We start from the raw sequence: 26,015 nt of genomic DNA on the forward strand, positions 1-26,015 counted from the left end.
TAGCCCTGCTTCAGTTCTGCCTCGTGCCTTTGTGCAAGCCCTGAACAAAGAATTCAACGCTTTGTCCACTGGATAGATGGAGACCCCAAGTCAGATCATTCTGAGGTATACAGTTCTTTTTGCTCTGTACTTTTAGAGGCATACCAAAAATACTCATTTAAATTAATCCAAGGACATAAATACACAATTTGATATTCAGAAGTGACAAAGTGCTTAAAGTTTGACTGAAGCCCAGGGAACTGCAGATGATCAGAATGCCTGAAATAGACACCACTTATTCAGGTATCTAAGGCTGCAATTCTGCGCTTATGTGTGATTAAACAGCTGCGAAAAATACAGTACAAGCATGAAAGATTGACTGAGATTCTCTGCATTCTCTTCGCTGTTCTCTGCTTTTTATTGAACACTGGCTAATTCTTGCTGTCCCCATAAATGCCAGCTACATCACTTAGAAGCCAAATTCATATATCTGAGAAGGGTGATTGTTTATGTGAAGCTAACATGACAAATACAAAAGTACCTGCTGTAACTAGTATAAAGTTGATGCTTTCACTTTCACTTATCATCAAAGACCAAATTCAAGACTCTACATGTGATACAATAATCCCATTCATTTATGCTAACTAGCACAAGTGAACAGCAAGTGGACGCATCACTGATGAGGAGGAAAGCAGAGTTGCACTCATAGCACTCCACAGACCTATGGACTGATCCTGAGCAAATCACTTTATCTTTCATTACCTTCATTTCTGCAAATGAAAAACACTAACAGCTATAACTATTAATTTCTATAAACTGCATAAAGGTCTCCAAATGACAAGACCTACATACGTGCAAAGTATTACTGTTACCATAAATGTATTTATGTAATGTAATGTATATACCATAAATTTTGTATATAAATTAACACTTACCTGAATGGCTTCAGAAAGCTTTGATTAATATTTATGATAAAGTTTCCATTTTTCTTTTACAGATTCCCAATAACAATTATTTAAAAATTATTAAGTACTGCAGAAGGTACAACAAAAAAGGTAATTCAGTAAACAAGGTGAGTTCATCAAGGCTGAATTCTGTTTTTAAATATTTATTAATTCACTTACTGAATGATTCATTACCTTGTTTTATGCACAAATTAGTATCTTGGCACTTTTCTAACTTGACTTCTCTGTTACAACACATCTGACAGGAATATTACAGTCTCTTGCAATGTTCATTAGAGTCTCTAAAGAAGAAAAATTAATGATATTATAAAAGCATCACTGAACAATGATGAGCCAGGTTGTTAATTTAATTTCTTATGTGCTCTTTATTTATTCACTTGACATTACTAGAGACTTTGCATATGTCCTGAATACAAAATGTCATTAAATGTTCCCCCCCCCCGGCTTTACATGCCTAATTAGTTTCTTTTTCAAAGTTATTAGCCATTCCTCCATACCATTTGCTTTCAACCTTTCCTGCGTGCTGACCTTATTTCCTGAGAACTTCCTTCCCATTGGTACACAGCATGTCATTTCATCCCTGATCTCTCTCTCTCTCTCACACACACACACAACCTCCCCCCCCCCTCCAAACCAGGATTCAATAACCCTGCATTGAATAAGCACAGGTCTAACCTGTGTATTGCCGGGGAGCCACAGCTTTAAAATAAAAAAGCAAACATCCACGCTGTTGCTAAGGGCATGACTGTTACTGGATCCTGATTATTGCTGCAAAATAATGTGCAGCTCAAGACATTAAAAAGTTGCCAGTTAAAACGGATTTCTTTGAAATTTTGGCAGGGATTTTCGAAAGGTTATATCCTGCTGCACTCTGTGCCTACAGGCAAGCCAGAAGCAAATCTAGCTTGGAATGAAACTTCTCCTAGCAGATGCATTCAGTCATAAAGATCATTCAGAAAAGAACTGTATCAAACCCCGAAGTTTCTATACTTTAAGGATGCTTTACTTGCACTGCTTGCTCAGTCATTTCTGCTTTTCACTACTGAAGAAACACAAACGTTGTTATCTACCAAATAAAAGGCATTTGTGTGACAACAACCAATGGGATTTTATAGACAAAGTCCCGTAAAATAAGACCTAAAAAAAAAAAGGCTGCTGACGAGGAGTAAACTTCTTTGGGGCCCCGAACTCATCCCCTCGTATTCTTCTCAGACCGCTTCTCCTCGCCCTGTTCCTGGAGGTCACTTGGAGGCCCCGTGGATCGGCTGTCAACGCCGTAACGCCCAAGGGGCAGCTCAGGGCAGGAAGAAGCCCTGCCGCCTCGCGCAGGAGCCGGCCCTTCCGCACACGCGGCAGATCCTCTCTCCGCCGGCGGGAAAGCACCCGCCGCCGCCGCTGCCGCTCGCCCCGGCCCGGCCCAAGAGCGGCGGAGCCCTCCTCGGCCGCGCGACCCTCTCTCCCCCCTCACCCCACCGCCGCCAACGGCCGCAACCGCCGCCAACAGCTACCGCGGTCACGTGGCGGGCGCACCGCGCGCGCCGCGGCGGCTCGCCGCCGCCGCCGCCGGGCCCCGCTCCGCGCATGCGCCCTGCGAGGGCGCCGCGCGGCCGGGAAGTCAGCGACCGTTTCCGGGTTGGGCGGCGGGTGCCGGGAGGGGAGGGGGGAGGTGACGGCACCGCCATGTCGTGCACCCTGGTCCCCTTCGGCCACTTCCAGGACCTGGAGGCGGCTCGCGACTTCCTGTGCCCGCACCGCCGCCAGGGCAGCGCCGCGGCCGGCCGGGAGGGCGGTGAGTCTGCGCCGGGCCGAGCGGGAGCCGCGGCCCGCCGCCGCTGCCGCCGAGCCCTCTGCGCCGCGGGCTGCCCGGGGCAGGGGGCTGCTCGGCCCCGGCGGGCTCGGCGCCGCCGCCGCCGGCAGCCGGGCGCGGGCGGCCGCGGGGAGGGCAGCCGAGCGGCCTTGCCGTCTGCCCGCCCGCAGAGGCCGGGCGCCGCCGTAGCGGTTGCTGCCTCGCCTGCCGTGGGGGAGTTGCGGTGCTCAGCTGTCCTGCCGCCGCAGCGTGCGGGTGCGGGTCTTTGCCCGCGGAGGGCCGCTCTGCCGCGAAGCTGGTGTAAAGAGTTAGTTCAGTGACTTAAAAAGAAAAGTCCACCTTATAACAGCCACAGTCGGAAGCTGTGGAGCAGGTTTCTGTTGTGTGCAGCGTTACACAGAACAGGAAGCTGAGCTCTCCGGAGCAGAGCCTCTGTTCTGGGCCGAAGAGAAGGGCTGGTAGGTCCATGCACAGGCTAGGCGGTACAGGGAAACGAGTCACTGGCCGGTGTCTTGTTCGTGCAGTTTTGCATTAACTATATTGGCCTGTGTTTGGGTTTTTTTTGGCAACTGCATGGTAAGTAAAGCATTAGAAGAGGTCAGTGGGGGTGCTCATAAAGTATTGTCAAGTATAAACTGTGCTGTGGGAGAAAGCACAGAGAGGCATAATTTAAAACCTTAAATGGGGATAGGAAGGAGAGAAAAATGATGCAGCAGCTGTGAAAGTGGTGTAAAAGTACACTGTATGTTCAGCTACTTAACTTGGACACCAATATGAATATTACTATAGTATATTTTACTGTTGCTTTCTTATTGTTTTCAAGATTGAATTTGATTCACTTTATTTTTGGAATGCACTTGGAAGAAAGTAACTTCAGAAGAACTTTATGCAGCCAGATTTTATTTTCCTGCCTTAGGTTATCCAAAACTTTTGCTAGAAAACAGTTATATGCTACTTTTATGCATGTTGTTTTTACTCCTGTAATGCTCTGAAAATTGCGTACTGATTCTATATACTCTTGGTATTATCTAAATCTAAAGGAGATGTTTGGGAACCATTTAGAAGTTGTTAGTGTCTCTTGAATATTGGAGATAAAGGCAAAAGGTAGTATACGTTTGTATTCTAAAAATAAATGCAAAAGAAGTTAAACTATTTCTCTCTTATTTGGTAGTACACATGAGAGGAGTTTGTGTAAAATAACTTCTCCTGAATACTTCTCTTCTGTTAGAGTAAATTTATCACATGGCAGCTGTAAAGAGAGAAAGCTTTTGGAAGACCCTCAAAAATGAGAAGCAAAGAGTGTTCTAAGATATGCTGTTCTTCAATTTAATGAGTTGGCTGTGTCCTGGACTTTTATTTCCTCACTCAATTGTTGATGCAGACTAGTGTTAGAATCAAATATTTTTCAAAACACTGCTCATTTGGACTTTTTCAACTCTTTTAGGCTTGTGTAATTTGTTGATACTGCAGATATTTTCCTAGTTCAGTATGAGTAAGTATAAACATAAGTGAAAAAGAGTTCCCAAGGCGACTTTTACATAAGAATGTAAACTAGTGATGTCGAAGAAGAAATTTTTAGTACATTTGTCTTTGACAAGGAGAAACGTTTTTACAACTTGTGAAGATAAGTTATGGAAGTATCTTTTAGTTAGGAAAAAGGAGAATTTGACTACATGGAACATGACATTCTTTTCCTGTTCCACTTTTTTCTCCAGTTCTGCATTGCTGCGTCTTTGCTCCCTAGTGAACCGAACAGTTAAGCTGCAAGATTATTTGGAAAATCATTATGTTAAATTGAGGAGGTATAGATGTGGCTGTTGTTGCTTATCTTTTGGTCTTGGACTTCGTGTTGGTTCAATTTAGGAAAAGAAGAAGGGATGATCTAAATCTTAGAGAGTCTGTTTGCTCTCTCTTGATGTAAATGAACATAGAGAAGCTGGTAGCTGAAAATGCCTGTCAGGAGTTACTGCTGTTTGGAGTACTTTGTTACCCCCTTCACTTTCCTTACCAGTAAGCAACTGAATTGTTGCATGGCAGTCTAAAAATTGTTCTGTTTTCTCTTTGGTAATAGTTGTATACCTTGACTCTTGCATTGTTCAGGTGAAAGGACTCTTTGCTGGACATAAAGAATAGCTGGGGAAGGATGAGAACATAAAACAATTCCCTGCCTCTAATATTGTGCACCAGGAAAACAAAACATTTTCCCAAATAATAAAAGCAATAAAAAAAAAAAAGTATGCTGATATAACCAGAGCAAAGACAAAGCCTTTTAAACTGAGCAAAATCTAAATAATTTTTTCTTATCAGAAAAAACTTTACTAAGACTGCTTCCTTGATAGAATGTATTGTTTTAAAATGGTATTTTAATGAAATTGTACATTAAAAACGTGGACTTTAATCTGCATTTTTAATCTTTAAGGAAGAGAAGAGGTGTATGTCTTTGCTTATATGTTTAACAGAGAAAACAGCTCATTTGCAATCATATTCCATACAGCACTTACGTAATTGTTTATATGTGGATAAATATAGCTTAATAAACACTTAACAATATTATAAGGAGTCTGCTCCTTTTATTTACTAGAGTTTTTCTTTTTAAAGTTAAGCTGTATTTGGATGGAAACAGGATTTTATTTTTATGGGAAATCAGTATTTAAATTTTGTAGTCAAATAAAAGATATGGCTACCTGAGGAAAAGGTTAAGTTAAATATTTATACTAAAGCTTTTCGTATATAGAATATGTTAACTGTAATTAATGAACTGATTATTTCTGAGTTTTGGAGTCATATCTTAAAGGTGCTTCGAGAAATTTTAGAAAGCTTCTGTCATGTTTTAGCTAATAAATATTTTTGAAAAGGTGTTGCCAGTGTGTGAGGGTGTTTATTTTGTTTAGTTCATGTTTTTTTTTTTTTTTTTTTTTTTTTTTCAGAAGTTACAGATCTTTCATTAGTTTTTTAGTTATAGATCGGAAAACTTTCTGCTCTTCTAACCTTGAACACTTTTTAATTCTGACCAAAGTTATCAAAATATTTTCTGTGAACGTACTGGCTATGCTAAAATTCAGGTTTTTTAATGTGAAAGCATTTTTGTATACGTCCTAAATGAAAAGAAGTCACTTTGTTCTGAAGGTGCAAACAATAACGTATTTCTAAATCAGTATGTGGTACTGTGACATCAGTAGCACAACAGTTTGTCTAGTTTGTGTGAAGGATATACTCTTCTAATAAACGGGGAGAGGGAAGAAAAAAGATGACCTCTGTTGTACCTGATGGAAAGTCAGTTCAGCAACTGTTCATGTGCTCCTCCTTGGTTGCATTATGGGATCATACACCGAAACGTCTAATAATGCAATACTAAAGTAACTAAAGTGATATTCATTGATTATTAAAGCGCTTCTATATCTGCCCTGATAAAAATATGTGATTACTTTGGGGGACTAGGGGGTGTGGAACTAATTGGTATAAAATGTGTTGTAGTGGGTCTGGCATCACTTGGCTTAAAGCAATAAAAACATTATTATGGGTTAAGCTAACTGAAGATGCTCCATATGGAATTGCTGGTCCTTTCTTCCCTAAAAAAAAGGGTTTGAATAATTTTTCACATTTCAATGAAGAACAGGATTCATGAAACAAGATTCTTGGGAAAAGTTAACACTAATGTTAATAGTGAGGCAGAAATCTTTTGTGGAGCCTGAACCTGGAGGTATGTAAGTGTCTTTGAATGCTGCTGTTTCAAAGTACAAATACTGGGAATAGAAAGTATTTGTATTGCATTTAATTTGACAGCTTGCTGTGATGCAAGATGTTCTGGGATGAATGTTGGCTAGATCAGAAAACAGCTGTAACAGTTATCTCTATTATACAACTGTCTGTAATGAGATATTGCACATGAATGAAAAATAACTCATTAAATACATCCTGTTTGCAAAATGTGATAAGGCTTCACAGGCATAACAGAATTTCAGCATGAAGAAATTAGTGCCAAAATTAATTTCTAAAATTAAATTCTGCTCTTAATAAAAGAGCAGAAAATCATGTGGTAATGATGCGCATAACACTTTCCATAATTCTTTTCTGATTTGTTTGAGGTATTGAACTGCTTTTTATTTAAATCTGTGTGTCAGATCTTTCTGTTCTTCCGTAGATTCTGAGCTCAGAATCTATGTTTTGAAATACTTGATTTGGTAGGCTTGATGATAGCAGTGTGGTGACATAACCAGGTAGGTTCTAGCTAAACTTTGGAATTTTTTAATAAGAATAAATCAAAATAATAAATCAGTAATTTTCTGGTGTGCATGTATTATTAATTCCAGATATGTTTTCTCGAGACCATTACCTAAGTAAAACTCATAGAAACAGAACTTATATTTTGGAATTTGCAAACCATTGTACACGCATCTCTGATAGCAAACAGGTCACCTAAGAGCAGTATGTGGCCAACATAGAACTTTGGGATGCTGCTGCTTATATGAGGGAGCAAGGGGGACAAAAAATTAAAAAATTTTTTGGACTGATTTTGGGGTTAGTTCAGAGGTATGATGTGTCCTTTACTGCCCCTTTTTACAGCAGAGGTGATGGTTAATTCCTAATACAGGAACGTTTTCCAAAATGCAGTCCCGTTAAATTGGCAGCATCCTGAAAAGTGCTTTTCAGCCCTGGAGTCTCCTAATCATATCTTTAGAATTGTACTCGCATACTTTGCTTTAGTTGGATCAATTAGCTTAATTCAGAAGTACAGATGACCAGGCTTTTTATTTCAGAGTTGCAAACAAGATTAAAAAGAAAAAATGCATTATAAAATTTAATTCTAGATTGCATTTAGCAACAGAGTTCTTAATTGTTTCTATGTCCTTCTTACTGAATTTGGTATGTTCTTATTGAAGAGCCTTCTGACGAGCTTTCTTGTACTGCATCTTTTAATCAGATCCTCTCTCTCCAGATTGCATTATATACATCTAAATATCCTTTCTTGCCATTTCAGTATTCCCATAACATATCATAAAGTACTCGCTCTGCCTATATTTTTTTACTCGCATAATTATTAATGCTTTCTTAGGTGTTGGTAGACTAAATGATATGCTGTGAACACCCGTGGCAGAATGACATCAGAGTACTTTGTCCCTATCATCTTAACCATGAGTCTCTTGCTGCTTTAATGTTTCATTTACATAATAGTTGTTTTTTTCTTTCTTGCAGTAACTTGAGCTGTGACCTGTACCTGAAAGAAAAATGAGATATTATGCTTTGTGTATCACTTGTTTTCCATGCTATATTAGCATTACAAGGTGCTTTTTTCTTTTTTTTTCTCTCTATGGTACTTCAACTTTGTTTTTGGAGGTAGGTTATAATTGTAAGCCACAAAAATTTGCAGCATTATTTTAAAGAAGTACATAGTATTTGCAGTTATTTTTTTAACTTCTTTTTCTGTTGAAGGCCGTAGTGACCTTCTAAAGGAGGAATCTCTCAAATTACTTTTCAAATTAGTGAGCTAACTGATTTTGAGTGTCGTGGTTTTTTCCTCACTTGTTACAGACATCAAAAGTGATAGTTAAAAATCATATAGAATACTAGTCTCAAAAGGGGCTTCCTAGAAATGCTGCTAAAACAGCTTGATAAATCTGGCAGTCTCTGCTCAAGGGAGCTTTTCTAATAAATGTCCTATGATTACTAAATAGCAAGATTTTAAACTATGTCCAAAATTCCTTAGTCTGAAGAGAAAAGAAATACCTTTTTTGCCTCGCTGATTGTGTGATGCAGAGGTATTAGAACACCAATATGTAGGAAGAAGAATTGAAACTCTTTCACATAAATAGTAGTCCAAGAAACAATTGCATATTAATTTTGTCAATTGTTGATGCACGGATAGAAAAGAAGCTAGACGATCATAAAAATACACTCTCCCACCTGTGCCAGCAGTGACTGGCAAGCTCCTGTCCAGCTTGCCTTTTGGCACCCACTGCGAAGGGCTGGAATGGAGAGGCACGGGCTGTGTGCCTGGAGGGAAGGATGGCTGCCGCCTGACCTAGGTTACTGTGCTGCTGCAGGAACGAGGAGGCTGGTGGCCAGCACGGGAAAGGTCCAGCTCCTGCAGCAGTTGTTACCTACCACTCCTCTCCAGCATCAGGAGCAATCCTGTGACGTAACTGTTCATCAATTTTCAATGCTCAGAGGCATATTCTGCACTTTTGGGGAGAAAATCTTAGACTGAGTGAAAATGACATTCTGTTTTATGTTGGATATGACTCATTAACTGCCAGTTAGACTGCAGTGGTGCATTTCTGTTGCTAAAGTTGCTGCTCTTATCTTTTTAAAAATATGTTTATTAGTCAAAATTATTATTTTGTCTCTTAAGGTTATGATAAATATGCTTGAAATGAAGTCTCTTACTCATTAACACCAGTGCTGCGAATGCTGATATAACCATTAACTTAAGAGATGTCACTTTAGTTGCATGGAAGTGTTAGCAGGATAGTACTTGATTCCTCGAATGTTCTGCTTAAGTTTTCTCTAGTGAGCCTTTGCACATTAAATTAATCTTAAAGCAATTTTCTGCCAAATTTAATCTCCCTTAAAGTTTCAAACATAGTGATGGTAAAGTTTTAGTGCTATCTGCTTTAAATTAAAAAAATGAAATGATTCTTGTAAACCTAGTAGATCAACTTCTATTTTTCTGTCTTTGCAGTAAAGCAAACTATGACATTTGTTGCTGCTTTATCAAAATAGGGAGAGCTGTTTACCAAACATCTACTACTAGTCAGAGATAGAGGTAAATGAGAAATGTAAGTTTGCACAAGGAACCTTGAAGATCTCCCAAGTAACAGCATATTCCACGTCAAGAACTGTTTAAGGTTTGCTTAGCTATTGACCACTACCTAATGTCTTTTCTTCCACAGTTAATGCTTCTGAGCTCTAATTTTACTAAGGGAAAATGTGGGAGATTTCTTTAAAATCCTCATTGTAGGCACCTAGGTTCCTGTGTCATCTCTCAGGTGCTGGTGTATAGGAAAGTGTGTCAGTTTCTGCAAGCTAGCAACTTCTGTGATATAATTTGAGATTTGCTGGCACAGATGAATAGCATTATGTTTGTTTTGGTGACCTCAGGTATTACAGGCGTATCCCTCTGTCTGCTTCTCTATCCATTGTTTCGTAGTTTTACTGATGATTGTTTAATGCCCTGCTTCACTAGCCATTTTAGTTGCATAGGTGATGTGTCTGAACTACGTGGATAGGGAAACAACGCTTTCTAGAAGAATTACTGTCCGAAAGGTGGGAATGCATGCAGGGCCTTGAAGAATACATGCAATTAAAATACACAGGGGCAATAAATATAGTGTGGAGAATGACTAGGAGGGATTACAAGCTGTAGGAGATGCAGGCTTTCCAAAGTAGGTCACAGTTTTGAGAAGATCCCAGCAGTTTCATTTATGGGATGATGCCCCAACATTACCTTATCCGTGATTCATCTGAGGATGAAGATGACAGCAATGAAAGTGTAACTGTTTAGAAAGAGGCAGCAAGGATCCTCACAGTCAAAGGTTTGTGGCGAGTGTTCAGTCTCATAAATGAAGTGGCTGAGATCTTTTGGAATGGTGATCTACTCAGTGCTTAGGGAACACGTTGGCCTCAAGGCTGACTGTATTTCATGGATGTGGTTTTGTATCTCTCAGAAGTAGCAAAACTGGACTGTGGCATGCAAAGACACTTCTTTCCTCCATGAATTTAATAGAAATGAGTTTTTATTGCCTCTTTGGCTAATGAAATTCAAACAAAAGTAGGGTTTTATTTAGCTTTCTTAAATGTTGAAGTTTTAGTTAGTATTTTCTTCTTGCAGTTTATATCCAACAATGCTTGCCGTTATTCTCCCTTATAGTAGTACTTTTGTGCACTGTAAAATTTTCAAGCTCAAGTATGAGATGATACCATGACTCTTAGAAGCTATTTACTTACATAGTTATGCCTGAATTAACTGCAGTGAGATCTGGATTGATGATGATACAGTAAAACTGGTTGACTCACCCTTTTTGTGGATGGTAGAGATCTTTCCAATTCTAATAAAGGTTATTCATGGAGTGGGTGTTTTGTCTTATACTGTCTTGTGAAATACCTTCTCAACAGTATTGCTGAAAAGCTTCTTTCCTAAAGTAAAATGTATTTTTTAAGATTCTGCCTTCATTAGCCATACAAAAATTTAAATATTTGCCTAAACAGACAGAGTATGGATTTCTGTTCTGTTGTAATGGATGCTTTGTGTAGTGCTAAAGGAACCAGAGTTTTTAGAGCAAATATAATTGGAGTATTCTTGATATAAATCTTGTTGTCCATACCATTTGACCATCAAAAATGGCATAATCTTACCTGCTTAAAACTAAATTTAAACTAAACTGAGGCATGACCTTTTAACTTCTTTGTAATGTCAATGTAGACATGACATCAGTTAATGGAGAAACTTGAAAGAAATCTTTCGGAAAATCTTTGTCTTTTGAAAGCTGAAGCAATAGCATTGATGTTAGTGATTCTGTATGAGAGTTGGTATTTGGCTTTTCTGCTCGACTACAGCAGTGCATATTGGCTTATTGAAGCTTTTCACAATCTTATTGTTTGAGAATTGTACGGAAGTTACCACCTTATTTTAAAAAAGCAAGTAACAGCTTCTTGTGGCTGACTGCAGGAAAACTTGATCTATTACTAGGAAATCCTTGTGCCTAATTACTCTATGCATAGACTCTTCAATTCACATTAAATTTTGTATTTCTAAATAAAAGCAGATATCAATTTTTAAAATAAGACTAGCACTTATAGAGCAATTAGGATTTGAGCCTGTCTTTACAGTTCAGTTTTCCTGCATGTTTGAAGTAAGCTTGTGGTTTCTCTGAGGTTCTGGATGGCTTAATTGAAACTGGCCAGTGTCTTGTTAATTTTCCTCTGTGTTGTTTGGCAAGGAGGTGAATAGCCAATGCCCTTGGGCTCTCTTTCCCTTCAGAGGCCACAGCTTCAGCTTTTACTTTGGCTACTTTGGGAGTGATGGTAGTGAAATCTGTATCATCCTGGCCTCAGGCATTCTGTTGTAACAGATAGATTTCCATATACGTCTCTTAGATGTGAAGGTGAACATATGTTGCTACTGACTGATCCTGAAATTAACTTAAAGCAACAACAAAAAAAATTGAAACCCAAACCAAACACATACACGCTACACATTATGAAAAGGGAGATGTTCCATTTAAGTGTAAAAATATTATTTATTGCAAAATTGTGAGCATGTGGTTCTTGCCATATCTTATGGGACATCTTATATCACTTGGTAAGCTGTTTGGGAGCATATACATAGGGTTGTGAAGGTTTGGAGAGAACCACCTCTCCCCTTTCTTTCTCTTTCTAGCTGCCTGCTAACATGTACAAGATGGGGGTTTTTTGCTACCTTTGGAATAGTAACAAATAGATAAATCAAACTGAAATTTAAATTTTGCAGTCGGTGAGGTCTTGAGTCTCTGTACCCACTAAAAGAAGTTTATTTATTAAGTGGACACACAAATGTGGATTTTCTTTGTTGTTGTGTTTAGTTTTTTTCCACTCTTGGCTTCAGTTTCCTATATGACAGCAGAAATACATCTTTACTCTCTTGAAATGGTGGTGGCAAAACAGAGACAAGACAAATCTGTCTGAATAATTTGTCCTTGTAAAGTGAAGAGGCCTTAATGAAGGAGCAATGACATCTTGTGCCAGACACTGTAAATTGTTACTTGGCCAGAGTTCTAGATGAAGTCCATTAAAACTAATTTATGCAGCAAGAGTGTTGTTACAGCCTATTTCTAGTTTGTACTTAGATTACATCTTTTAATTTTTTTATGATACTAAAAGTGAAAATAAATATTTTTCTTAGAAGTAAGACATCTGTTTCTACTACTTCAGGTTCTTTTTATAGAACTCATTTAGTTTCTGTCTATAAATGGAATTATAACTCATTGGAGTAAAAGAAATGCATTGAGGAAGGAAAACAACTGCCAGAAAGTCTTTTTTGATTTCTTTTTGTTCTTTATCTATGCTATATTTATATGATTTTTTTTTTCGTTTAAAGCAGGTAAATCAGCAAACTGGGAAGATGATGGCTGGGGAGCCTGGGATGATGCTGAAATACAAGAACCTGTAAGTTCATATGGGTCAGTTTTCATTGCTAATGTGCCTTTTTAAAGGTCTCTCTTAATTGCTTGTGTGTATATTTGTTTGTTTTCCCTCTGTCGTTATCACCTGGCCAAGAAAGATCTTGGACAGCATTTTAAATATGAGTACTTGTTTGTCCATCGATCCTGTAATTGTTTCTAAATGTAACTCATGTGTTACCTATTCTGATAGTTGTTCGTATTCTTTAGTTTTTTTCTTGTTACTAAAATATCCACAGATCTTTCTGTGGAGCTGTTCCTAGGATGTCATTTTATGCTTTAAAGCCACCTGGAGAAAGTGAGTTTTGTTTCTATCTCACTAGTCTGTTTGGTGGGAGCAATCTTGCAGTCCTTCTGAGAGAGCAAAGACTTGTCTTTTTAGTAACTAAAATCAACATCAACTTTGATAATGCGTAGAAATACCACAAAGAACTAGGGAGCTGAAGATCAGTTTATATTAAAAGGAAATCTTGGATATTTGATTGCATCCATAATTAGACTCCTCTATTTTAGGGATCTCCTTCTTTCTGTTCCCTTTTTTGTCCAACTTCTGAACTGTGGAGGGACAAATTTGACTATCTAATCTCAGAATCTGGGTGACTCTTAAACTCTGGCCCACAGTTACAATTAAAAAAACAAAACAAAACTGACCCTTCTCCCACCCAAACCCTATGCTGAGACTAAACACCAAACATTTTTGGGGGATTTCAAAGAGAGCTTCCTTATAAAGTGGGCTGGTAACTGATCTGTAGGAAAAGTCAACTGTTGGTGCCTAAGGAGTGCTCCTTATGTGGAGGTAGCGAACTTCTCAATACTGTCAACCATTATCAGAAAAAGATATTTAACCTTTTGGAGTTATAAAAAAAAAAAATGCATTGTATGGGGTAATTCTAATCCTGTGTAAAATGCTGGTAGGCAGGAGAATCAGTAGGTAAGAAACTGGAGCAGTTATCCTAGAATTTTGTGGTATAGCATAGAATCATAGAATCGGTAAGGTTGGAAGGGACCTCTGGAGATCATCTAATCCAACCTCCCTGCTCAACCAGGGTCACCTAGAGCATGTGAGACAGGGTTGCATCCAGGCAGGCTTTGAATATCTCCAGAGAAGGAGACTCCACAACCTCTCTGGACAACCTGGTTCAGTGCTCCATCACTCTCACAGGGAAGAAATCCCCCCTCACGTTCAGGTGGAACTTCCTGTGGTTCAGTTTCTGCCCATTGCTTCTTGTCCTGTCACATGGGGACGGGGATTCTTTTCAGTTGTCCTATCTCCTTCGGGTACTTGTAGACATTGATAAGATCCCCCCTCAGTCTTCTCTTCCCCAGGCTGAACAGGCCCAGCTCTCGCAGCCATTCGTCATAGAGCAGATGCTCCAGCTCTCTGATCATCTTTGTGGCCCTGTGTTGGACTCTCTCCAGTAGCTCCATGTCCCTCTTGTACTGGGGAGCCCAGAACTGGACACAGTACTTCAGATGAGGCCTCACCAGGGCTGAGTAGAGGGGCAGGATCACCTCCCTCCACCTGCTGGCAACACTCTTCCTAATGCAGCCCAGGACACCATTGGCTTTCTTGGCCACAAGGGCACATTGCTGGCTCGTGGTCAATTTGTTATCCACCAGCACTCCCAGGTCCCTCTCTGCAGAGCTGCTTCCCAGCAGGTCAGGCCCGAGCTTGTACTATTGCCTGGGTTATTTCTTCCTAGATGCAGGACTCTGCCCTTGCCCTTGTTGAACCTCATGAGGTTTCCCTCTGCTCAACTCTCCAGCCTGTCCAGGTCTCTCTGAAGGGCAGCACAGCCCTCAGGTGTATCAGCCACTCCTCCCACCTTGGTATCATCAGCAAACCTGCTGAGGAGGCACTCCGTCTGCTCGTGCAGGTCACTGATGAAAAAGTTGAACAGGATGGGACCCAGTACTGAGCCTTGGAGGACTCCACCTGTCACAGGCCTCCAACTGGACTCCACGCCGCCGATGATGACCCTCTGAGCTCTGCCTTTCAGCCAGTTCTCAATCCACCTCACCGTTCACTCCTTTAACCCACACTTCCTGAGCTTATGTAGGAGGATGTTATGGGAGACAGAGTCAAAAGCCTTGCTGAAGTCAAGGTACACAACGTCCCCTGCTCTCCCCTCATCTACCCAGCCAGTCATTCCATCATAGAAGGCTATCAGATTGAAAGAAGAAAGCTGAGATGATGAGGATTGCCTTAATATCCAGCTTCTAGCAGTGTATACTTGTATGCATGCTATTATTATTTTCTTAGGAGAAATAATACTTTTTTAGAAGTGATATAAAAATTTGAATATGCCTACTTTGATAATGGGTGTTTTTCGGTTTTGTCTGGTTTTTCATTGCTTTGGTGATTCATATCCACAAGTATGTTGCTTTCCTCCTGCTTGCCTCCATTCCAATATAGAATTAATACTGGGAAGTGTCATTACCCTAACTGTTAAAAGAATGATGCCAGCTGATGTAATTACATGCCCTATTCTCTGAGCAAGAGTTGGATTTTGCCATCAGCTTTAATGCTCTGCAGCTGCCTGTATGATTAGTGAATGACGATCCAGAATATGCATGAAGGAGAGGGCATGCTGGAAGGTCATCAGAATGAGATAAAAATTACCAAGTAAAATGATTGGGAAAGAATAGATGCAGAGACCTTCATTCCATTTGGGACTAATGCCAAAAAATAAGTATTCAAAGAGGAAGGAATAGCCTATTTCTATTTATTTATTTATCCTAAATACAATGGCGAAGAAGGTTGTGTTTGGCTATGTTGCTTTTGTTAGTTGGCTGAACAGTGGGTTTTGGGAGCCTGTATGTGGTAGTGGAGTTACGAAAATCTGCCATGAGCAAATAGAATTCAGACTCCTAAATCCTGAACTACTGATGTAAACCTCTTTCTAATAAATGCATAGTACTCCTTTTATGTTATGATGTGTGGATGGTGTTGTATGAGGACTCAAACTGCATGTGCTGATACAGCCTCTGTAGGATGGGGCAGCACAGCTGTTCTTTAAAGGGAGAAAAGCATGCCTCTATCAAACTGGTCTCACTTAGAATAGCATGGCCAGTCTGGAATTGTTGGCAAGGTTGAGACTTCTTAGTTGCCAGCTGACTTGCATAAGATGTTTTGTTAGGGAAAACTGTCAATATAGAAATTCCTTGCATCCGAATGAGTCATCTGAACAGAACTGCTTGAATAATTCTCTCCTAGAGAGAGCTAATGGGATAGATTAAGGAATTCAGACTTCACCTTGCTGATGAAACTTTCTTATCTGCTGCCTTTATCTCAATATGCAGGAACTCTGCCAATGAGTTGGGCAGTATCTTTGTAACTGCTTACTTCAGCAGGGAACAGATCCTTAGCTGAGATGAGGAAGCAAGACAACGTGAGCATGTGGTCTGTCAGAAATGAATCACTAGATGCTGTCAGGAAAAAAAAAGAGTATGAAAACTCTTAAATAGGATGAGTCTTCAGCTCCACTGTAATTTCCATGAAATGAGTGTTTCTCAAGCCACATCCCTATAAAATATGCTGTAATGTTTAGAATTTCCTTAGTGTTGAGAACAAATACTTCGTTTTCTACCTATGCTGCTGTTTAATAGACTCTGCATGTGTTGATAAAATTGTTTTCCTTTCTGCTCTCTTATTCCACTCCTTAGGATTTTGGAATGCAGTATTTCTTTGCACATCAGCTTATTTTTCAGTTCACCTAAACTTCTGCATACTGAAGTCTGTAGAATTTGGATATTGACACGTAAGGTTTCTTTATCTGACAGAGTAAGTTTTTGAGATGGCTAGGAGGTGGTGGCGCTGTAGATGTGGCTATGGAAATAAAGCAGGTGGACAAAGGAAAGTGATTATATTGCTGTGATAAGCTAAGAGGATGGAGATAAGAGTAGGGTAGAGAGTGACCTTGTAGCAATCTGCTCAAAATGTCTTACCTACTTTCTGCCTTTGAACTATGGTTAGCAGAAGCTACCTACGTTTGTTCTATAGTCAAATGGTTAGGCTGTTGCTCAGAGGAGATAATGCTGTCTTTTCACTCTTACACATATAACACTGTCTAATTCTATACTTAACATCATTAAACCCTTGAAGTTTGGTACTTCTTACGTTGAATTTGTTTCTTTGTAGAGTTCCTTATTGTGGAAAGGCATGTGTACCTCTTGCATGTTACCTACCATAAGGCTATAATCTGAATACCAACCCTTAATTCCTTTCTTCATGTGACAGTGTATTTAGTGAATGCTGGTCTGCATATAAGCTTGGATAAACTGTTGGACTTGAGTACGATTTGTAATGAGTGTTACTAAAGATGTTCTTATCTAGTATCTTATCAATAATAGTAATAATAATAATAATAAAACCCTTCAAATTTCATTCCATGTCTTTCTTTCCTTTGGTGAAGGAGAATTCAAGGAGCAGAATTAGTGATTATTTCTTTTTCTGTTCTGTGGACATGCTGATACAAAGTTGATGCATTTGGCTTGCCTTTTTGTGCAAGTTTGAGCTCTAGTGATTTGGCAGGTAGTAGTGCCTTCTACATTGGTGCTTAGAGCAAGCCAAAATGCTGTCATGAGTCTTGCAAGTTTCTGCTATTGACTACAACTTTACCCATAGGAAGAAGAGGAATCTGCTTCCAAGAACCAGAGAAATTACTGGCTTCAAGATTGTGTGTTGTCCTTGTCACCAACAAATGACTTAATGGTAATAGCTAATGAACAGAAAGCTGTCTTTTTAGTGCGTGAGTATAAATTCTATTAAGTACATATCCTAGTACATTTAATAGTAATCATCCCCCCACCCTGTAAGGTCTGTCTGCAAGAATTTTGAAATGGCTGAGTGTTTTATAATACATGTCATACAATCTTCAGATACTGCTAGGCAAGTTGGATGCTTTATCTTCTCAATTATATTTGGGTGTGAGAAAACTATTTTATCATGAATAATTAGATATAATTTGTCAGAGATGCTCAGAGATGTTGACATTAATTGTGCTCAGTGAGCAAAACAAAGCTTCTGTTTGTGTTAGTTTCTCCTTTAAGAAATGTTTAACCATTTTTCACCTTCCCATGAAAAAAATGAGCTAACTGGCCCAGTGTCACTTGGCAGAGAGACTCTCAAGATGTATTGTTTTTAAGATTTCTGCTTTGACAGAAAATTCTTCTCTATTTTCTAGAATGGGTGGCAGGGTTTTCTATTACTTTTTTTTTATTATTATTATTTTACCGTAAAGCAGGGCTACCAAACTGTTTTATCAGTATCATTAGAGATACATGAACACTGAGCAGCCAACTGCCACTTTCAGATGTGGTGGTGCTATTAACAGCTGCAATTGATGGTAGGCAACCATGATGAAGGGGAACTTCTTGACATAACGTTTATGGTATACTCTTAAAAAAAAATGTTGAAGCAGGGAGTTAGGTAACTAGACATATTTCATTATGTTCTTGTGCTGCATTTGTCATTCCTTGTAACTTAGAAAATCAACAACTAACCTACCTATAGAAAATGAAAAGATAGGAATACATAATTCTTCACAGAAACTTCAACAATCAAATGTCAGTTGGAATAGAGCCACATGAATGATAGTTTTGTGTTTTCTAACCTTGATTATGAGGTGACCAATGAGATGATTAAAAACCACGTGGTCAGATTTAATGTAGACTTCCCATTCCCTTTCTGGGGATGAAAATTAAAATATTGCTCTTTGTTCGGACGCGTTTTGAGTAGACATCCCAGAAGAACTTTGCGCTTGTTTGGCACCTTTCTTCAGAGGATTCCTGTTTTATTAATTGAACGTTTTAAAATTTTATGAAGTAGATATGATTGTGTGTATTTTTTTAAACAAGATTGGGCATTTCAGGAGGATTTTAGTAGTATGTCATTCCCTATGAATTTCTAAGAAAATATAAGCCTTTTAAAAATACTTTTAAGACTGTTTTTAAAGGTTACTTTTTTTTTCTTTTTAAACAATCTTCAAGTTGTATAACTCATGCTTAACTGAAGTGTGGCAGGATGTATTCTACAGAAGAGAAAGATTAGGACTAGGACTACATCTGTGTGATGCAAGATATTGTGGTTTTATAGACTGTGTTAATTCTTAATGACAGCTAAATGGAAGCACAGTGACAAGGGAAAAGAGGAAATGCAATATGCTGTTGGCTGGAGTGGCTCTCTGAATGTTGAAGAAGGGTAGGTGTTGAACTGTAGTTGTAATTAAAATGTCATTTTGTGTTTAATAAATAGTATTTAATGTATGTAATAAATAGTAACATGATTTTTATTTAAATACACTTTACAAACTTTTGGGGAAGAAGTGCTCTAATTGAAATGTGTTTCATGATTTTATGCATTCTAATGTTAAAAATGGAGAAATGAAGTAAACTGGGTGATCAGGAACATTGTCAGAAAAAGTCATTGCTTATAGGTACTGTGATATCTTAATGTGAGTTTGTGCAAATTAACAGAGGTACAGTCTGGAAATCAGTGCACAGGCATATAATTTAAAAACTAACAGGTCTGGATTATCACAATGCTTTTGATAAGTTCTTATTTTATCAAAAACCTTCCAGTATGCAGACCATTTTTGAAAATCTACTTTTACTGTAGAGTTGGAACCTTGTCAGGGAAATTGGGACTGGAGGTGTGGGAAGTCTTTTAGAAATGCTTCTTTTAATCAGGAAGATGACCTCTGTATTTGTGTGAGGTTAGGAAGATGAAGAAGTCATTCCAAGTCTTAACCAGTGAGCAGAATTCATATAATACAGAAAATTTTTAGTGTTCAAGGTGCAGTAAACTTCATGTATGCATGGTTTATCTTTGATGTCCATGGTAAATAACCTCTACACATTTCAGTTGCTGTGGGAAATAGGTTCTGAACTCTAAGTTATTTAGAGGACTTTGAAAATTTACTTTGGTCTTACTTTTGGTATTTATTTAATATTTTTGCTAGATTTATCTTCAGGTAGTCAACAGACTCTTTCTGAAATCTCCATATGGAGGAGGATTTTGCATTTCATTCTTACAAATATTTTTGTAAACTCTCTTAAATTTGCAGTCTTGAGCTGCTGTCTCCCTTTGAATATCCTGCCTATTGGCTTCTGTTATGTTGAGGAGGGTGTTGACTCTAACCAGTTTCTCTGCAATCTCTAAAAAGCATAACCCCGTCCAATAAACCTGTTGCTGGCATAGATTTGAACTGTTTTGTTGTTTTTTTTTTCCATCCTACCACTAAGTTACCATGTCACCTTTTAGTTTTTCTTTTAAAAAAGGTGTGCTTTGGGTTTTTTTCTGCAATTAGAATCCCTAGAGACACTAACATATGGAATGGGAAGCTTTCTTTAGATTGACACAGTCATATTCATTACTGCTTGACTTAAGGTTTGCAAATGCTTCCTGTAGGTGAGATTTCTATTTCTGTGGATGTGTAAATATAATGCAGATTATATAAAGGCTTGAAATTTTTTTTTGTCCTAAGTCATCTTCAACTGATAAAGTCCTGAGGTGGTTTAGCTTTCCTGTTAAAAACGAGATTTCACTGAGATACTTAACATCGCTTTTAAGTTGTAATTTATTACATATCAAACTTAGACATGAAAGCTTTTAGACATGAAAGCATTTAGAAAGCTTTTTTTTTCTATGATTCTCTTGCTTGCATATTTAATTATTTGTTGGGGGAAAGGAGGTGACCTGAAATGCAAATAATCAACAGTACTGCAGGCATATATGCTTCAAGTACTGTTTGGTATGTCATTTCAAATTTGTATGCTCTCTGTTTTGTAAAATTTTCACACTGCTTCTGTTTCCCTAGACAACATAAATCTTTGTCATGGCAGCAGTAAAATAACCCTTTTGATACGAGAAATTGAGGCTACTCTTCTGCAGTTATTAAGCATGCACAGTTTGGATAGAGGTGCTCAGATTTTTGCATTAACTAGGAAGACCATGATAGCTCTAGAAACACTTTCAGATTATATTTGATAAATACAGTGTCTATAAAATCTGGTGATTACAGAATGGATTTCAGAAATGTTCTGGTAAGTAAAGTTTAGGGGCTTTTAATGATTATTCTTGGTAACTATTAAAAATTTTAGCAAACTTAGTTTGATTTTAGATGCATGAATTAACTTGCTTGAATCTGTACTGAGGACTATTGGCAGACTAATCAATCTGTGAATGATAAAAGACAGCATTAACAGGATGTAATAAGCACATACAATACACAATATATTTGGACACTAATGGTGTCTTAGTATGAACTTGTAATTAAAATGTCCTTAAAAATGAAGTTTGTCTTTTTTTGACTTAGTGTGAATTCATATGATAAATTGTATGCTGCATTAATACATTTTTAAAATGCTCTAAATGCCAATTTTGCAAGATTGTCATATAGAACAAATTTTCACAGAACTGGAGGATGAAATATGCGGAGTAATTATACCTTTCTGTTTCTAGTGAATGTGTGAGCAGTGTGTTGTGTATCCCGTTGGCGAGTCAGAAGAGGTAAGGACTGATCTTTTCCTATGTATATGCATTATCAGTCCTCTTACAGTACAACTTCGTACATGTACAGCTCAGAGCAGGTTTGGATTTTTAATTTCTGCTATATCTTTATGAAACAGGAGTTCCACAGGCCGTCCTGACTGGACCTGCATTGTGGTTGGCTTCACCTCTGGCTACGTTCGTTTCTACACTGAGGTAGGTTTCTCAGCACGGCAGGGTCACGTGAAAGCCGCTGAGGAGGTGGGCAATAATGTTCATGCTTACTATTTTTTCTCTTCTAGAGCGGAGTGCTGCTTCTTGCACAGCTTTTAAATGAAGATCCTGTCCTGCAGCTTAAGTGCAGAACCTATGAAATTCCCAGGCATCCTGGTGTCACAGAACAGGTTTTGTCAGATTATTTCAAAAGTGAAGTGGCAGTGTTTCGGGGTATGGAAGGGAGTCTTCTTTGTGAAGCCTCTACATCTTTTACAAATTTTTGATGGGTGGAAAATTCTTTAGAACAAGAGACTATAGATTTCTTGTTCTATAAGTATTCTCCTCTATATGGTTTGAGGATTCAGCAGTTAATTCTGTCTGCTTTGGAATAGTTAACTTAAAGGATTTGTTCCATTTTTCTCCATGCTACCTTGCAAAGGAAGACTTTGTTTGTTTCCTTTTTTTTTCTCGTTATATGCACAAAACATAGCGATGTATTGTTGGTGAAAGAAAATGCTACTTGACAGGTGCCAAGAGCTGTAGCTACTCTTTCATAATCACTTGATTCTAATTATTTCACTGAGAAGAGAGCTGAAAAGTAAAACAATCTTCATGAGAGATAGTGCTAGGAATCTGCATTTCATTACAAGTATTTCCTGCGAAAATTCTTGTAGAGCTCATGCTAGTTAATAGCAAAGCCAGCTTTCTTTGCTCTTGGCTGAGTTTTCTTGCTTTATTCAGAGAACTAATGAAGTTACAGAAATTCTTAAGCTGGCTTTATACAAATGCTCGTGTGACGTGGCATGACATTTTGGGATCAGTTTTGAAATGCGGATGCATTAAGGCATTTACATCTTGCATTTATATGACCAAATTAGCATTTATGTGTCCAAGTAGTAATTCAGGCACTAACTTAGTTTCAGAATTTGCCTCATAAATCCTTGATATTTGTATTTGAGATAAACCTTTTCCTCTGTGGCTTTCATAAGCTGCTGTAGCTTCTGTATTTTCTCCTAAAGCCATAAAATACATTATGGAAATATAAAAGTCAGTGAAAGAAGATAAAAATTCAAAATAATGTGCCTGAATAACTGTTGCATATTCATATACTGGGCAACTTAATACTTGATTCCTTTAGTTTTACCTTATTCTGTTGTTTGGGGATTATTAGAAATTTGCTGTTTGGATGTAATGCTCATCTTTAACTAGTAAATAATAGTATCTTTTCTAGCTTTTTATATTACAACAGTGACACTTTTTTAATGTACAGAATGAAGAACTCAGTATCTTGTATCCAGCAGCAATTGTGACGATTGATGGTTTCAGCCTATTTCAGTCCCTTCGTGCATGTCGTAATCAGGTAGCAAGAGGTATGTTGAAAAGGAAATATTTATTTCTGGGGCTTTAGTGGTACTTTTACTGTATATGAAATTTATTTTTGTTGGTTAAGTACCAAGTCAAGGTGGAGTGTGAATCTTCCTTGCATGTCAATTGGCGTGTAGCATCTGCTGCATATAAGCAATTTTTTTCATCCCCAGAAAGTGTCCTCAGAGCACAAGTTGTCTGAGTAGGATTGCTTGTCTTGCACAATGTCGCCTTGACTCGGTTACACTGCTAGCAAGCCAGGACGCTGATTTCACTGAGAGTTAGTGAAATGCTTTTCTTCCTGCAAAAGACCTTTGAGTGTTGATACTGTTGTAATGGTGACATTACTAATGGTCTACGCTCTTCATGTTAATGAAGGCCTGAGTGTCTTTGGTACCTTGCTAGACTGTGCAGCCTTTGATCTTGTTGCTTTACTTTGTGCCTATTTAAACTGTGTTTTGGAAACTGAGTCAGTTTCCTGGGGTGACAGGAGAACCATATAACAGTACTGTATGGTACATTGTACAAGAATGGGACTATTACAAATCTGGGAGATAAAATGTTAAACAGAAGCTGTTGCTGGATTTTCTCCTGAATTTCTTGATGGTTGTTCTCATTGTACTTTAGATTTGTCAGATTCTCATTTCCTCTGCACTAGGCTGCGTCAGCAGAAAATAGGTATATCATGAGGCTGAATGTATGGAAGAACCACAATGGATCTGCCAGCATGACAGCTTTAGGAACTGTTGGGACAGCAGCACCCTTAGGTTGAGGCTGGAACCTTGCATAGAAGGGACGAGTGGTAAAGAACTGAGGAATGCTACTGTGGTGAGACAGCTCTTTGAATCGTATGGAGATAGTGGATAGGAATAGATTGCCCTTTCTTCCAGTTCAGGATGAAGGGTCATGAAATGAATCTAGGTAGTAGTGAGTTCAAAGTAAAAGCAGATGGGATTTTATGCAGTGTGTGGTTAAATTGTGAAACTCCTTGCTGAAGGATGATGTGGATGCTAAAAGCTTTCTTGGGCTCAAAGGAGACTGGACAGGTTAAGAAAAAAGAAAGCTGTGGAGGTTACTGAGTGCTTAGAATTTACCTGTGGCTTAGAAGATCTCTTTGGAATCTGGAAGAGTTTTGAAATATGTTATCAGATACATGTCCTTGTTCTAATATGCTTCTTAGACATCTGGTTTTAGCTGAGCACAGATCCTTTACTGTGCTAGATGGATTTTGGAGTCTAATATGGTTGTTTTTATGCTTTTAATGGACAAGCAGCATTTCTGTGGAACAGAGGAGAGGGAAGACTCCCATAAATCAGAACTTTTAAAACTTATACTCTGTGAGTCATGCTGCATAAACTAATTTTAGCTATAATGAAAGATCCATCTAATTCCACAACTACTGTTTTCATGAGAGAAGATCACTGTTTGCAGACAAGCGTTTAAAGCTAGCTGTAATGTCTTCAGCAGTGATCTTTTATTCTTGATCATTTGTGTTTGTCATAATACGTTTTTGGGGAGTTTCAGTCATCACCTTAGTTTTACTAATGTTTGTACCTCAAACTGTTGTGTTTCTTGTTAATGTGCTGGCTTTGCAATTACTGTGGCTGAGATGTTTCCTCTAAAACATGCCCAGAGCACAGAAATAAGTTGTAGTAGCATTCTATAGTTTGTACAGTATATAGATCTGTAAATGACTGGTAAGACAAAGCTCTCTGTAAATAGTAAGTGTTGTGATGGATATTACAGGAAATTTTATTTAGTTAGGTGTTCCTAAATGTTTTAATTACACCAAGGAAAGTATTCCAAAGCTCAATTTTTAGCTCAGCAGATGTTTAAATGTATGTTAATCTAAAATCAGGTTATTCTGTGGCTTCAATATTTATCAAAATTTATTTTACTTTGTTATGCTGTTCCTTTTGTCTTTGACTCAATAGAGATTTTGTGTGTGTGTTCTTTACCAACTTTTGTCAGCTGCAGCATCTGGCAATGAGAATGTTCAGCCTCCACCATTAGCTTATAAGAAGTGGGGCTTGCAGGATGTGGATACAATCGTTGACCATGCTAGCATTGGTAAGCATTTCTGTTCACCCTTCAAACATTAAGCTGAATGAAACAAAATGTCCTAGTGCTATTAAATTAGGATTTACAGTATTGATCTGTGGTACTCACTGGCTGAAAATGAATAGTGGGAGAGGGCTGAAGTTGTGAATGATCTCATTAACCATCATAAAAAAATACATTCTTCTTTGTCTTCTATTCTGTTTGAGCTTCCCCTTGCACTTGAAGAGGAAAAGGTAGTAGACTTGTAACTGTTCTGTCCTATTGTTTGGTAAGAAACAGCCAAGAGAGACTAGATCAGATGCAGTTCTTCCTACTTCTGCCGGGTTAAAGAACTATTTAGCAGATAGAATAAGACTGATAAGGATCTTGCCTGAATTTGACTTGTTCAGGAAACTATGAGTTTAGATTTTTTCCTTTCCAAAAAGAAACCCAAACTGACTATCAAAGACTGTGACTCCATAGGAATTGGTAGAAGCCCAGGTTCTTATCAGATAAGCAGTTCTGAGGGGAACAAGCTTAATTTCTCTTCTTTCCCTCTCACAGGGAGGTAGGTGGTCAGAAGTGTGCTAAACAGGCAAGTGAAGTGCATTTGGATAGCCATCAGTGTGTTGCTGCTGCCAAACTCTGAAGAATAGTATCAGTGCTGTTTAATGTGCATCTCTCCTGGCTCAGCAGCCACTCAGGCAATTTGTAGGGAGTTTCCCTTCATTATGTAAGATTGTTTTCCCGTTTTTCATTATTACAACAGATCTTTCTCAGCTTCTTATGAAAACTAGGTGGCTTTGTCTTACTGTTGGAGGAAACTGAACTGGACTTATGCTCTCTTAAATAAACAAGCGCTGTTTTTTAATAACCTGAGTATGTTAGATTATTTCTTCTTGCTACACAAATTCAGAAGAAAATAGATCTTTTTTTCCTACTTCACCCACCCCCTGAATTGTGGCTGGTCAACCAAGAAGGCGGGAACGTACTTAGAC

General features: G+C 38.4%; 1 protein-coding gene across 5 annotated transcripts in view; it reads left to right on the top strand.

The window, feature by feature from the left end:
- The first annotated feature begins 2,610 nt into the window (after positions 1–2,610).
- RAB3GAP2 (RAB3 GTPase activating non-catalytic protein subunit 2) overlaps positions 2,611–26,015 on the top strand; it is a 52,027-nt gene continuing 28,622 nt past the window's right edge. For 2 of the 5 annotated variants that reach the window (XM_062571788.1, XM_062571792.1), the window contains exons 1-9: positions 2,611–2,733; positions 12,824–12,891; positions 17,533–17,656; positions 19,026–19,107; positions 21,370–21,417; positions 21,537–21,612; positions 21,699–21,800; positions 22,883–22,982; positions 24,949–25,047. In XM_062571788.1, the coding sequence (XP_062427772.1) occupies positions 2,625–2,733; positions 12,824–12,891; positions 17,533–17,656; positions 19,026–19,107; positions 21,370–21,417; positions 21,537–21,612; positions 21,699–21,800; positions 22,883–22,982; positions 24,949–25,047 (808 nt within the window). In that variant the 5' untranslated portion in view covers positions 2,611–2,624. Of the gene's footprint in view, positions 2,734–12,823; positions 12,892–17,532; positions 17,657–19,025; positions 19,108–21,369; positions 21,418–21,536; positions 21,613–21,698; positions 21,801–22,882; positions 22,983–24,948; positions 25,048–26,015 lie in introns of those variants that run through there. The other 3 variants (XM_062571791.1, XM_062571790.1, XM_062571793.1) reach the window with 3 other exon arrangements.

The sequence above is a fragment of the Rhea pennata genome, chromosome 3, assembly GCF_028389875.1.
Source record: "Rhea pennata isolate bPtePen1 chromosome 3, bPtePen1.pri, whole genome shotgun sequence".
NCBI lineage: Eukaryota > Metazoa > Chordata > Aves > Rheiformes > Rheidae > Rhea > Rhea pennata.